Consider the following 13,356-nt stretch of genomic DNA (forward strand, 5'->3'; position numbering starts at 1 on the left):
TTTTTGAAAAACACCATGTTTAATAGGGTTACCAAGAGAAGTCTCTACGATATGTCCGAAGTCAGGTCTTTGTTTCAAAAAATGCTCCGCTATCCTGGAATTTTACCAAACGGCCTGCCAGAATTTCATTATTTCGTCGACGAATATTTGCCCACTTTGAAAAACAAAAGTGCTAATTTATTGCTCTATGTTACTGAAGACTGTGCCCGATGTCACCCAGAAGTATTGGAGCGAGTCGTAGCGCTCGCGATAAATGGACGGAGTGCCACAAGACAATACATTCACGATACCCTACTGTCCTTGGCTCACCAACCCCTAGACCGCTCAGCTGCCTATCTGAGCGTGGCGTGTTTGGAAGGCCTAACACCGCTGAAACCTCCGACAGATGACACCCGTAGTATTTGGAAAAATATGGTGGATCTGGGAGAGAGCGAATTTGTTGCTTGTATGGAAAATCTCACGCGAGAAGCTTCGAGTGTGTCTAGCGAATATCCCATGTCGTACGAGACGGTTCTTCGATTGGTCGCTGCGATTAGCCACTTAGACAATTGGCAGTCTCGTCATTCGAAGTCCACCGTTCTCTCCGAAAGAATCCCCGAGGTCGTGGCTAAAATCACATACCCTGGCGGTGCAAGTATGAGTGCGAAACGAATGCGGCCGCTTGTCCTGGGCGTGTCGGTAATCACCGAGTGGATGAAACGAGTGGCAACTGATTTGATTCCCGACGAAACCAAAGCGTTGATCAGACTGCATTTACAAGCGGTGACGGCTTTCCCTGGTCTATCGACGATTCGCGTGCATTTGAGCGTCAAGGTAATGTTATTGATCTTATCTGGTAGGGTTCCTACCGAGAAGCAATCGCCAAACTTTCAGCCCTGTGATCTGAGCGGCGTGCCGGTCGAGCCTCGATTCTATCGCATGCCGGGAGTGGCCTTAGACAGGCACACGTTCAGAGGTAAACATGCAAAAAATACGCATGAGTATTTGGAGAAACATTGCAAAAAACATGGTCTGCTTCTTCCTTCCAACCCGAATTACTCGCACGGCCCTTCCTCTAGTCAAACACGACAGGGCTTTGAGGAATTCATGCGACACATTCGATCGTGCGAAGAAAAAAACGGACAAGGATTCTTGCCTCTTTTTAAGGAGGGGGCTATGAAAATGTATCGCTTGCAGCCTGTCAGGAATCGAATGCGAAAATTTATTCTGGCGAAAACTGCATCGAGCGAACAAAGCGAGACACAAACTAAACGGAGTCGTCGAACAGATTCAGAAAATGTTTTGACGGTCGAGACTAACTACTTGGAATGGATCAGAGAACACGCTCCAGATGACCTGAAATACCAGGTTCAATGGGAAGTCTTGACGCTCGACACGCCCATTGCACAGTTACCCACAGGACACAGGAGTGTTTTTAAAGGCCCGTTTGGTGACCCGAGAACGCCTTTGCGAATTGTGGCGTTGACCAAGCTAGCCCGCGAAGTATTTGGTTAGGCTAAGTGCGTACCCGACATTAGATCTTTTATGTGTGACGCAAAAGAGATTGGTTTGGTAAGCCCGATGATAGGCGAAAATGCCCAGTCTTCCAGCACTCTTTCCGATAACAAAGAACGAGGATTGTGTAAATTGCACCAATATGAACCCCGGAAAATTTCCTCGCTCGTCAATGCGATGGATGTACTTAAAATCGTCACCGTGAAAAATCTCTTGCAATCTTCCGATAACAACAGTTCGAATATGTTAGTGGTCGAGGGCGAGAAGAAAGTTTATGGACTGGATTTTGGTGGGCACATGACAGAGAAACAATTAACGTCTCAAGCCTCTAGATCTGTCGAAGAAGGAACCAGTTTTGAGTGGGCGTTTTCAAAGAAACCAAACAAGGACATGCTATCTCAAATAGACGAATTAGTTCGATCGTATGCTGGGGAAATGTGTCGCTGGGTGGATTCGCTCAAAGCTGAAAACGCGAGAGCGCGATTCAAGAACACGCGTGAACGTTTTCCTGTGACCGTAGCTCCAGATGGTTATATTGAACGTTTGAATTTGTTCTTAGCATTTTTTAAACGCGTGGCCGATTCGAGTCGTAAAGTGTAAATAATGAGATGATGATTCTATAAATGTCAATAATAAAAGATATGTACCATAAACAATCATTCGTGTTGTCTTTGAGTTCCAGTAAAGTCCGCGGGGCAATTTTTCTTTTTGTAAATCTAGGACTAGATCAACAGCGTGTGTCGTCTATAATTCGAAATAAAAATAAAAATAAAAATAATGATAATGATAATAAAAATGAAAAGAATGGAAATATAATTACAATGACATCCAATATCCCAGATGAACTCGAACTCGGTTCCCCGGATTATAAAGAGTCAACAGCATTGTTTACGGAAAAGGAAACAGACGCCCACAAATTTAACCCGGATCGATATTTCGTAAAATGTTGACCAACACAAACCATCGTAGAGTGATACATGGAAAATATATTGGGTCGAGTACCAAAAAAAAAAAACTTAGGCGAAAGAAAGTAAGCGGTAGCTCGGATGTGAACTCGGTTCTCTGGATTCAAGGTCGAGAGCCCCAACCACTCGGCCATAGAGCCAAACCTGACATGTTGTTAGTTACATGTTAACTTTATATTTGTCCTGTGAACCAATTGGACACATTTTCAGCTGATCATACTTGTCGTAATCTAAAACGTTCGCTCCCCTAAAACATTTTTGATTTGCATGGCTTCTCTCACCTCGAAAGCTCCAAAATAGCGAATTGTTTTTTTTTTTCGAATATAAAACTTGCCATCGATGACAAGTTGTATATGTCTCCTTGAAATGTTCCGAAGACATTAAACACAGAGAGAGAGAGAGAGAGAGGAATTAGAAATCATTTTTTTTTTGTTTGGTCTCAGTTCGTCATGGGGTTACGTGGTTCAAAATTACACTTTATCCGAAAAGCGTGGTCTTGGTCGCGAACGTCTTTGTGACTAAGCACAAAAGATATCCGACGGGTACGGAATGGGTCCATTTGATTGCAATGAATGTACATTTGAAGTCCTGGGCGACTGCAGAGACAATAAAGTTTTTTACCGTTCACAATGTCGAACCGTGCCTAAGGGCCGATTTACACGGTACGACTTTGTCGTATGTGACAGCGGCTTATGACAGACCCACGCCATGATTTACGATTGTTGATGTCAGAAAAAATATCGTAGCGTGACAATCGAAAGTCGTGTCGTATGTCTGTCGCGAGCTTGTCGCATGCGACAAAGTCGTACCGTGTAAATCGACCTTAAAATTGGCTATTGGATCGTAACAAATACAGACAAACTTTTCGGTGTCACAAATCATTTTATTTACAATTCATTCAAAAATTACAACCCTATCTATTATATTTCCAATAATCATTCCAGAGCTAATGTTACAAGCTTACATTCTTTTTCTACGTATACACTGTAACAATTAACATCTGATGTAAAACGATGTCGGTCGTCAACTTGTGTAAACAAACATGTGCATGCCGTGGTAAAATAATGATATTGATATTTTTTGAAATTAACTTAAATCAAATCCAAAAGTTGTTTTCACGTTTGTCGTGCAGCTAGTTGTGTAGACTGAATAAAAAAGGTCATTCTTGAAAATGTTTAGATTCACTGCCTCTTCTTTAGACTTAATGCCTTTTCTTGTATTTCAACCTTGTAGTAGCATTTTAATAATGGGAGGTATGCCGTACAGGTTTTTTTTTACAACAAGACGTTAAACTCTACCCTCGGTTGTAGACTTTACAAGATTTGTAGGGATCGTAAAAAAACCCAAAATGTCATGGAATTTTTTTTGTATTGGAAAAAATGCCGGGGATGTCACAAGCTTCTCGATTCGGTTCAAGACCGACAAAAAGTCGTGGATTTTTTTTTTTGTTACGGAATCTCACGGTCGATAGTTCTAGTGAAGACTGAGAACGGTTAGTTACTCGACCAAGAGACAGGCAAAGACAACATTCACTATTTGAACCACCCACGAAGATAATCATGGATCGAAATACACCCGAGTACAGAAATTATATAACAATGAATGGACAATGCGCATCACTCACAAAAATAACTCGAGTTCAGTTTATGCATCGCGGTATCGATCAACAACGAAAGACAACTATCTTTCACGAGACGAAAGGCAACAATGGAACTCCACGTCAGGCACTGGAACATGTCGAATTGTGACATGTGAAACCAGACCAGGGGAGCGAAAAAAGAAAGGGGTCACGGAGAAACCATAGAAAACCCTGATGTAATAAAATGGCATCGAACAAGAAGAGACAGGAATTAAAAAAAGAAAATGGCAAATGGTAATTGGGATGCACGGAACGACGGATGCACCATGTTACAGTGTTAATGCACCCGTTTTATGCATAAGAAAGTACACGAAAACTAACGGCGGTTCTAACATGTTTATATTTTTGGGAAAAAACTGTTATGTACCGTGACCGGAGAAGTCAAAAGAGCTAATTGTTCTTGTACAACGGAACAAGGCTTTCGTAAATACATCCGGCCTTTTACGTTGATCTCTGTAAAGAACCGGACCAAATTTGTTGCCAATTACCATTGAAATACACGATCAGAAAAGAGGATGGAAACGGATTGAAACTTGAAAAGACGATGTTTTCAGAAAGACACCAAAGATTAAATACGAAGAGCTCTTTGAGCCATGAAATATTGCATGTCTTTGTCGGTGGATTTGTCAAGGACGTTGCATGTCCACAAACAAAACACACCACAAAGGTAGCAAGATCAATGAAATGATGTATGAACTGCAGATACTGCATAAAGAAATCTGAAAATCCAAGATCGGACTTCAACGGAGATCAAAAGAAAAAAAAAATGCTCACTTCTCAAGCCATACCGGAAGTATGTGCAGTATCTGCAAGATCGGAACCACTACATGGACACGGATTCTGTGATATACGACTGTTCAGGTAGTCGTCAGGAACCAGAATTTTTTGTGGAAAAAATAAATCGCCTAAGAAAGCTGTGGGTATTCTTCCCACCAAAGTGACTCGGGCTCAAATTGTGCAGCATTTCATTCGATTATGAAACAACAACGTAAAAATGGATAAGCTTTGCCTAAGCTATAAGATACGAAAAACTAAAGACAATCACCGACACGATTGCCATGAAATCACGCAAAAAAACACCCGATATGCTTAAGTAACGAATGTAAACAATATATTATTATGCGCTATTGTTACCTTAAATTCGTTGCCCTAACCAGAGTCGAGTTCTTGTAAGGCATATATCAAAATATTTCTCTCAAACTGAGCACAACATGGCTTCGCCACTGTTTTTAAGTCTGTTCCTTTATGGAATGAGTTTGTCCTTTTAATTCAAATATATGACGTCATCAAACAAGCCAGGGTAATGACTCGACGAGTTGGTTAAAAAACCGTCCCATGAAATCCACATCGATCCCGTTCTTCTTGTCGTGTAATTCCTGGGACATTTCCTTGACCTTGTTGTGAATTTCCATTCTAGATGCAACGATTCTTTCCAACCACGACGCAAACCCGCCATCGGATTTCACTAGTTCGACCATTTTGTATCTCATGTCCAAAGATTTCATGATGTTCAAAGGATGCTGAAATGCTTTAAATCGGTGATCGGTCACGGGCGGAAACCATGTCAGAGACTGTTCGTCGTCTATTTGAAACTGACTCCAATCAGCATCGTTCAACGTTTGCAATGCTCCACACATGAAAATTAAACGAGCCACTTTGCTCGAATGCTTCAAAACTGTCCATTCCTGGGGGAAAGTATCTAGGCAATATAACATCTCGTTGTTTGTACGTACTTCAAATGCAAATTCTCCATTGGCAGTGTGACGCACGTTTGTTTCCGGAACTACATCTCATAGGTCTGCTACTTCTCTCAAAATCTTTACCATGCAAACCCCTCGTATCGCGCTGTCGAAAGACGCAACACCGATCGTCGTTTTTCCTTTCTCTGTAACTCTTTTACCGTTCAAAAGTTTTTCAGAGTGCATTATACCGAGAGGACCTCTGGCGCCGTCGAAAAACGGACCACCAAACTCTGGTTTTTCTTCGTTGGCAACTTTCGTATTATCCGAATTTTTTTCTGATTCTGTCACGACGAACCGTTCTTTGAGAATTTCTGACGAACATTCGTTTATCGCTAGAGTTTGATCCCCCTCTTTTTCCGAGAGATATACATAATCGTCTTTTTCTGGACAATATGGGCTGGCGTTGAATAAGTCTTCGACATCATTCGAAGCAAAGTGGTCTAGTTCGGGTAGTTTAATCGATAAAATCGCGTTACGCTCTTCATCTTTACGCATCTCGCATGACTCGCCCCCAGTCTCTTCGTCCGACATTTCTTCGTCTTGGTTACAATCTTGTATTGGCGAATTCGAATCACCCACTGTACTTTGTGCTGTTGGTAATGGCGAATGCCGCTCATTCGAATCAGCCACCGTGCTTTCGATTGTTAAGTCGTCTGTGGACTTAGAATGCAAAGCCGGAACGCGCTGCTCGCATACACGCACCGAGTATGACTCGGTCCCAGACTCCACATCCGACATTTCTTCATCTGGATCAGAAATGAAAGATCGGTCTTGCGTTGTTTATTTCAAATCACTCGCCGAGTTTTGCTCACCACAAAGTAGTCGTGGCTGAACGCATCTGTTTGGTGACGTTAATTGCCATTCATTCGAGTCGGCCGTCGTGTTTTGGATTTTTTGGTCCTTTCTGGGCTTACGACGATTTGGTGATACCTTCATCGGGGAAACTTGTACTCGCAACGATCTGCTTGGCGAGTTGAGGGGTGATAGCCTGTTCTGAGATCGCGTTATTAGCGGGACTGGTTCTTCGTCTCTTTCGCTATCGCAAACACTTTCAGCTCCGCTACAGTCGCTCAGTTCAATGCAAGCATTCTCGCTTTCGCTTTCTCTGTTGTCACTGTCACTTTCATTTTCATACTCACTGTCCGGTTTGTGCTTCTTGACAACGATCAGGTCCTTTGACGCGGGTTTACCGGTCGTGATCGGCACTTTCTTTTGTGAAAAAAACAGGTTGCAAGGAGATCACCATCATCTTCGTCATCGCTACAGATCGCGAACAACTTTCTCTTGTCCCCTACTGCCGGGGGACATTCCTCCGATTCATCCTCGTCTGATTTCTGCCTTGTTCCCATGCCCATGGGGATATCGCTTATACAAAGTTTAAAATCTTTGGCCCCCTTTTTTAGTAGTTTCTCGACTACAGCATCACGCGTTTCAGTAAAACTAGTGTCGCATTTTGTTTTCCTGAATTTATCTTCACAATTTTGACAAGTCCTCACAAAGGACTTAATGTTTTGTTTTTCAGTGGGCTTCACGACCTTGCACGCCAATTTCTTTTTCCTGTTCTTGTAAGTCCCTTCCGGTGTGCGGTAATCAGATGCAGATAAAGGTATAACGACAGTGGTTACGTCCATGGTTCTTGCTGTAGATAAATGTTTCTCCAACAGACGATCCTAACGACGTGTTCGTTTTCAAATGATATAGCATACAAGCGAACAACGAATCTCGATCTAAATTGCCGCTATTGCTGTAATGGACATATACATAGGCCATCGACCACAACATCATTATTTTCATCAGCACGGGTGTTCCGACTAACACTCCACCACGGCCCACGGGTAATACAAATCCGCACCGTTCGTGGTCGTACCAGCATCGGTAATTGTTTACGTCGTGTGTCTTTAGAGACACCATCGTGATTATTATACTTTCGGGCGAATTAATCTTCACTCCCTGCAAACGATATCCAAAGTTTTGAGCAGTCGTTTGGTTTTTGGATATAAATTCGTCCACAGCTGTCTGAACTACATCGTTCCGTTGTATCCATTCAAAGAATACATACAGGCACATAGCACTTGCCGGCCAGGCTTTCGTGGTTTCAAGTTTACAAGGAAACACTTCGTCCAATAACAACCTTCCTCTCTCGCTAATCTTGAATGCTTAATTTACTCCCGTTTTTCAATTCAAGAAGAGTCAAAATCTTACAGGCTAGCATTGCTCTCATCAATGCCTGGTCTGTTAAAACTTGGACGTTTAGGGATTCGTGCAGTTTCAGCATGGTCTTTTCCCAAGAGGCGTAGATCCTTTCTGATTGTGATTCTTTCAGTATGACTTGACATGGTCTTGACAACACGGATTCGCTCGCAAATTCTGGAATGTTTGCTGGCAACGTACAGTTTTTAAAAAAAGATAATTCGGACGAACTTGCGATGTTCAAATTGAACGCCGAAAGATTCACACTCGAGCCTCCCAGGGTAAGCATGAACTTCAGTAATAGGTTCTTGTTCGAAGCATCTGGGGTTGTCAATCTGCTGAATATATAGCACATAAACGAAGAAGTAGAGTGATACTCGCACAGGCACTTCACCAACAATTTCACTCGCTTCGTGATGCTCTCGATTCTATGCAGAAAAAATACTCTATACAAATCTGACATCTGGTCGGCGTCGCGACATCTCATTGCCAAACATGCACAATTTTCCGCTACCTGCGGTGGAAAGTCTTCTTGTTTCTCCTTAGAAAGGGCCATTTCTTGAGTTCTCTTGACTTCTCTTGAGTTCTCTTGAGTTCTTCTCAGTTGTAGCTTCTTCGGTGTTGTGATTCTAGTCCAAAAGCAATCCGTTTTTATAGCCAAATGAATGACCTCGGGCCTCGATTGCGTGTAGAATCACGAGTATACGTCATAGGTGCAAACACAAAATCATTGATGGCTGAGTTTTGTATGTCATAGCTAAACCCGGACTACTAAAGCAAGCCATGACGGAGCCAAAATTGGCCCTCGTACTATGTTGTGTGCGATAAGGCATGTTACGTCATGAATATCTGCTCTTTAAGGCGATGATATCACGAAGAATATTTGTGCTTCCAACGCGAAACGTAGCCTACCTTTAAAAAATACTTTTGCTAAGCTTACGAATTCCAATACCCACTACATTCCATTGCCCATTACATTCCATGACTCTATGGATTATCAGAGTAAACCACGACACCGAGAGCCGAAATTGCCCCCTCCTACGAATGTCGTGCCATAAGGCATATTACGTCATAAACATCTTTGCTCTCTAACACGTCACCAAGAATATTTGTGCTTCCAACGCAAAACGTAGCCTAAACAAAACACCCCCAAAAACATCTCAGAACCCAAAAAGAATACGATGGTTTAACCATGACATCATTTTAACGAATTTAACCCGGATCAATATTTCGTAAAATGTCGACAAACACAAACCATTGTAGAGTGATACACGAAAAATGTATTTGGTCGAGCACCGAAAAAAAAAACTTAGGCGAAAGGTAAAGTGCTGAAGCCGGCATGTGAACTCGGATCCTGGATTCACGGCCAAGAGCCTTAACCACTCGGCCATGGAGCCAAATTCCAATGCCCCCCACATTCCATCACCCATTACATTCCATGACTCTATGGACCACGACACCGAGAGCCAAAATTGCCCCTCCTACGAATGTCGTGCCATAAGGCATATTACGTCATAAACATCTTTGCTCTATGACATGCCACCAAGAATATTTGTGCTTCCAACGCAAAACGTAGCCTAAACAAAACACCCCCAAAAACATCTCAGAACCCAAAAAGAATATGATGGTTTAACCATGACATCACGAGCAATGTTTGTTCTCAAACGCAATAGCTTTTTAACCACTCGGCCATGGAGCCAGATTCCAATACCCCTCACATTCCATCACCCATTAAATTCCATTACCCATTACATTCCATGACTCTATGGACCACGACACCGAGAGCCAAAATTGCCCCCTCCTACGAATGTCGTGCCATAAGGCATATTACGTCATAAACATCTTTGCTCTATGACACGTCACCAAGAATATTTGTGCTTCCAACGCAAAACGTAGCCTAAACAAAACACCCCCAAAAACATCTCAGAACCCAAAAAGAATATGATGGTTTAACCATGACATCACGAGCAATGTTTGTTCTCAAACGTAGGACCCCCAAAAAAAAAAAAAAAAACACGACAGATCCCAAATTGGCCGTTTTACGAATGTACCATGTTAACGGATGACGACACGACAATGTTTGGTTTTCGACGCATGTCTTTTGGGTTAACGTTACACAACTTTAAAAATTACCTCTGTAAAAAAGCTAAGAGTATGTTACGAACCATGGTTGACCTTTATGAATAATTTTAAGTGTACTCTGTGGAATCACCGGTTGTAACTTTTTTGACCAATATGTTTGTAAGGTAACTAACAGAGACACGCAGAGGAAAAAATTAAAGATTCGTTGGAACTCGCCTCGAGAAAACGCTCTATTTTTCTCTTGCGACAGAGATTTTGAAAACGAAGATCGCAAAAGGAAAATAAAAAATTCGTCGAAACTGGGAAACAAACTAGTGCAACAGCGTTAGGTTGGCGTATCAATAAATTCGATTAAAAAGAAGCAAATCTGTGTGTTTCATTACACGATATTAAAACAACACTCGTTTAATGTTAATTCTTTCTAACGTTATGGATGCGATGGTCTCGAAACGAAAAACTTAACCCAAGAGGGCTATCGAAGGTGATCTGGTTAAATTGACATAAATAGTTTTTAAATAACATCGTTCAAATGTTGTTAAGTTAAAGGAAACAGTGTCAGACGAAAATCGAAATGTGGCGATAACCGCTCTCTGATATATGTAGGTACGAAATACGAGTTTTGAGACCTTGCCAAAACAATGGGTCCTGTCGTCGATGATAATAACGAAGGATATGACGAGAATTTCGATCCACCATTAGAGCGTGATTATGAATGCTCAATCTGTTTGTTTGGTTTACGAAATGCCGTGCAAACCCCATGTGGTCACCGATTTTGTCGCAATTGTATAATGCGTTCTTTGAAGACATCTGGATCGTTTTGTCCTAATGATCAACAGCCCATGAAAGAATCGCAACTCCATGTTGATAATTTTGTCAACAAAATGATGATGGATCGCCAAGTCTTCTGTCGCTACAAGACAACGACAGGCTGTACATGGAAAGGCCGCCTTGGTGAACTAGAAACTCATCTGTCGGAGTGTGAATTTGTTCTTAGAGATTGTCCGAATGATTGTGGAATGAACATGGCCAAAAGAGAGATCTCAACTCACGTCACGGAACATTGCACCAAAAGGATAACAGCTTGCAGATTTTGCGCGAGAAAAGTAAAGTGGAAGTATCTGCAAGTCCACTACGACGAGGAATGTACATACTATCCCACTAAATGTGTGAGTTGCGGTCAAGGTAATATACCGAAATGTAAAGTGGATAAACATTTTGAAAATGAATGTCCTGCTATTCAAATCAAGTGTCCGTTTAACGTGGTTGGCTGCGAGTTCGCTGGCCTTAGGGTAGACGTGAATGAACATGTTCACAGTGTGATGATTGCTCACTTGTCTGACATGGTCAAAGCTTTTCGAACGTCGGAACAGGCCCGAAATAATGAAATGTCCGACATGAAACGGACCATATCGGACCTTTGGCGGAGTGTCCGAGCTTCGGACACTCGTCCGCATGTTTGTAAATATTTTTACATGTGGGAAATTTGCGATGTGAGCCGGCTTCGACGGGAAGCGATAAGGGGTTTAACTCCGGCTGTACATTCTCCTAGCTTTTATACGGCTCTTGAAAATGGTTACAAATTTTGCCTGAGGATTAATTTGAATGGAATAGACTCGGGAAAGGGGCAACAGATTGCTTTATTCGTTCACACGATGTCAGGTACTTTCGATGACAGACTACAATGGCCATTCAAGGGAAACGTCACCCTAACCCTTCTAGATCAATCGTCACAGTCAAGTGCTCCCAAACACATGACCGAGATGTTCCAAGTCGACGACGAAGATCTTATAGCATTCCGCAGACCGTCCATCGAAAGAAACCATAAAGGCTACGGATACATTGAATTTGCGCCAATAACAGTTTTATCTGATGTAAGATATGTTAAAGACGGTAGAATGTTGATTCGAGCCGAATTTGAATACATTAGACAGAAAACATAAAAAGTTCAGATAATAGATTTTTTACTGTCATGTAATAATCGTGTACGTTTAATAAATAGGCAACGAAACATACAGATGAATACTTTTAATTGTTTACGTGGTTCGTTTTTTTAATCTACTCTTATGTTTACGCTCCTCTAGTCGCTGTTATATCCACTTGAAAAAAGCATAACATTCCTCTGTCGCACAGTGAAAATGGCTTCCTACTGCATGTTGTCCGCAATTCCGTTTTGGCTGGTGACCCGCTTTTAGCATATCGACATATTTAGGGCACCCGTGTTCTCCTATGTCTATAGAAGGAATGTTCAAACGTCGCAACAAGTTTTTCTCTATGTAACCGCCCTTGAAAGCCACGAGGTCTTTCCGTTGTGTCTTTGAATTTTGGTATAAAGCGAGTATTACTGTTCCAAGCTCGTCTCCATCGAGGGCTTGTTCCACTGGGTTGTTCTCGAAAGGGAGCCCGGTGACCTTTTTAATCACAAACGAAGCAGTTCGTTTGTCCTTATCGGATAACTCGTCAAACTTGCAGGGCATTTTAAATTTCACGTTTCCAGAAACCCCTCTGTGGCCTACCCAACCAAGTTCCCGAGGATTATGTTTCCCATCGACAAAAAAAAAATTCGAGATCCAATACGACAGCAACTTTGTCCAACGGTGCCGCTTTTTCTCCTTGTGACACGATTGCACAATTTTCGTGAACCGGTAATCCGGTTAAATTTGAGACCGGTAAGCCCCATTCCGTCTTTAGGCAGATAGAACACCGGTCTTGAACAGACATGGTTCCCTGCAAGAGGCTATCGTCGCTTTTAATATACAGTACATCATACACCACGAGAGTCTACTATCGTTTATAGGTGATTTAGTTGTAAAACTGCGACCCGAATCTGAAGGTCTCGGACTCCCTTTAGAACGAGCGACATTGATAGTCGAACACGCAAACACCTCGATCGACCTTATCATTGTTCGAAATTTGAACACGCAAACACATCGCGTGGATTTTATTATTGTTCCAGTTTTCGAACACGATAACGTAATACGATACGATAGAACTGTTCGCTGCCTTTGAGTAAAATCTACACTAGATTTAAACGCAGCGGCTCGTATGAACCAGTCTGAAAGATGTATCCTTTTTTTACAGAGAGAACACACGAATATTAAAACGACCATCGATTGTCACAGAGGTTAGGTTTAGGGTCGGGGTTAGGGAAATTTTCATCTTCAAAACATACACTCGCTGTGTCATGGTCAGAACACAAGTCATTTAGCTGTGTTGGATCGTAACTAATTTTTACTCCGACGCATTT

General features: G+C 42.1%; 1 protein-coding gene across 1 annotated transcript; it reads left to right on the plus strand.

The window, feature by feature from the left end:
- The first annotated feature begins 10,750 nt into the window (after nucleotides 1–10,750).
- Nucleotides 10,751–12,052, plus strand: LOC138030928 (TNF receptor-associated factor 6-like). The gene has a single exon (XM_068878786.1). The coding sequence runs from the start codon at nucleotides 10,751–10,753 to the stop codon at nucleotides 12,050–12,052; it is 1,302 nt and encodes a 433-aa protein (XP_068734887.1).
- The last annotated feature ends 1,304 nt before the right edge of the window (nucleotides 12,053–13,356 follow it).

Source organism: Montipora capricornis, chromosome 13 (genome assembly GCF_036669925.1).
Source record: "Montipora capricornis isolate CH-2021 chromosome 13, ASM3666992v2, whole genome shotgun sequence".
Lineage (NCBI taxonomy): Eukaryota > Metazoa > Cnidaria > Anthozoa > Scleractinia > Acroporidae > Montipora > Montipora capricornis.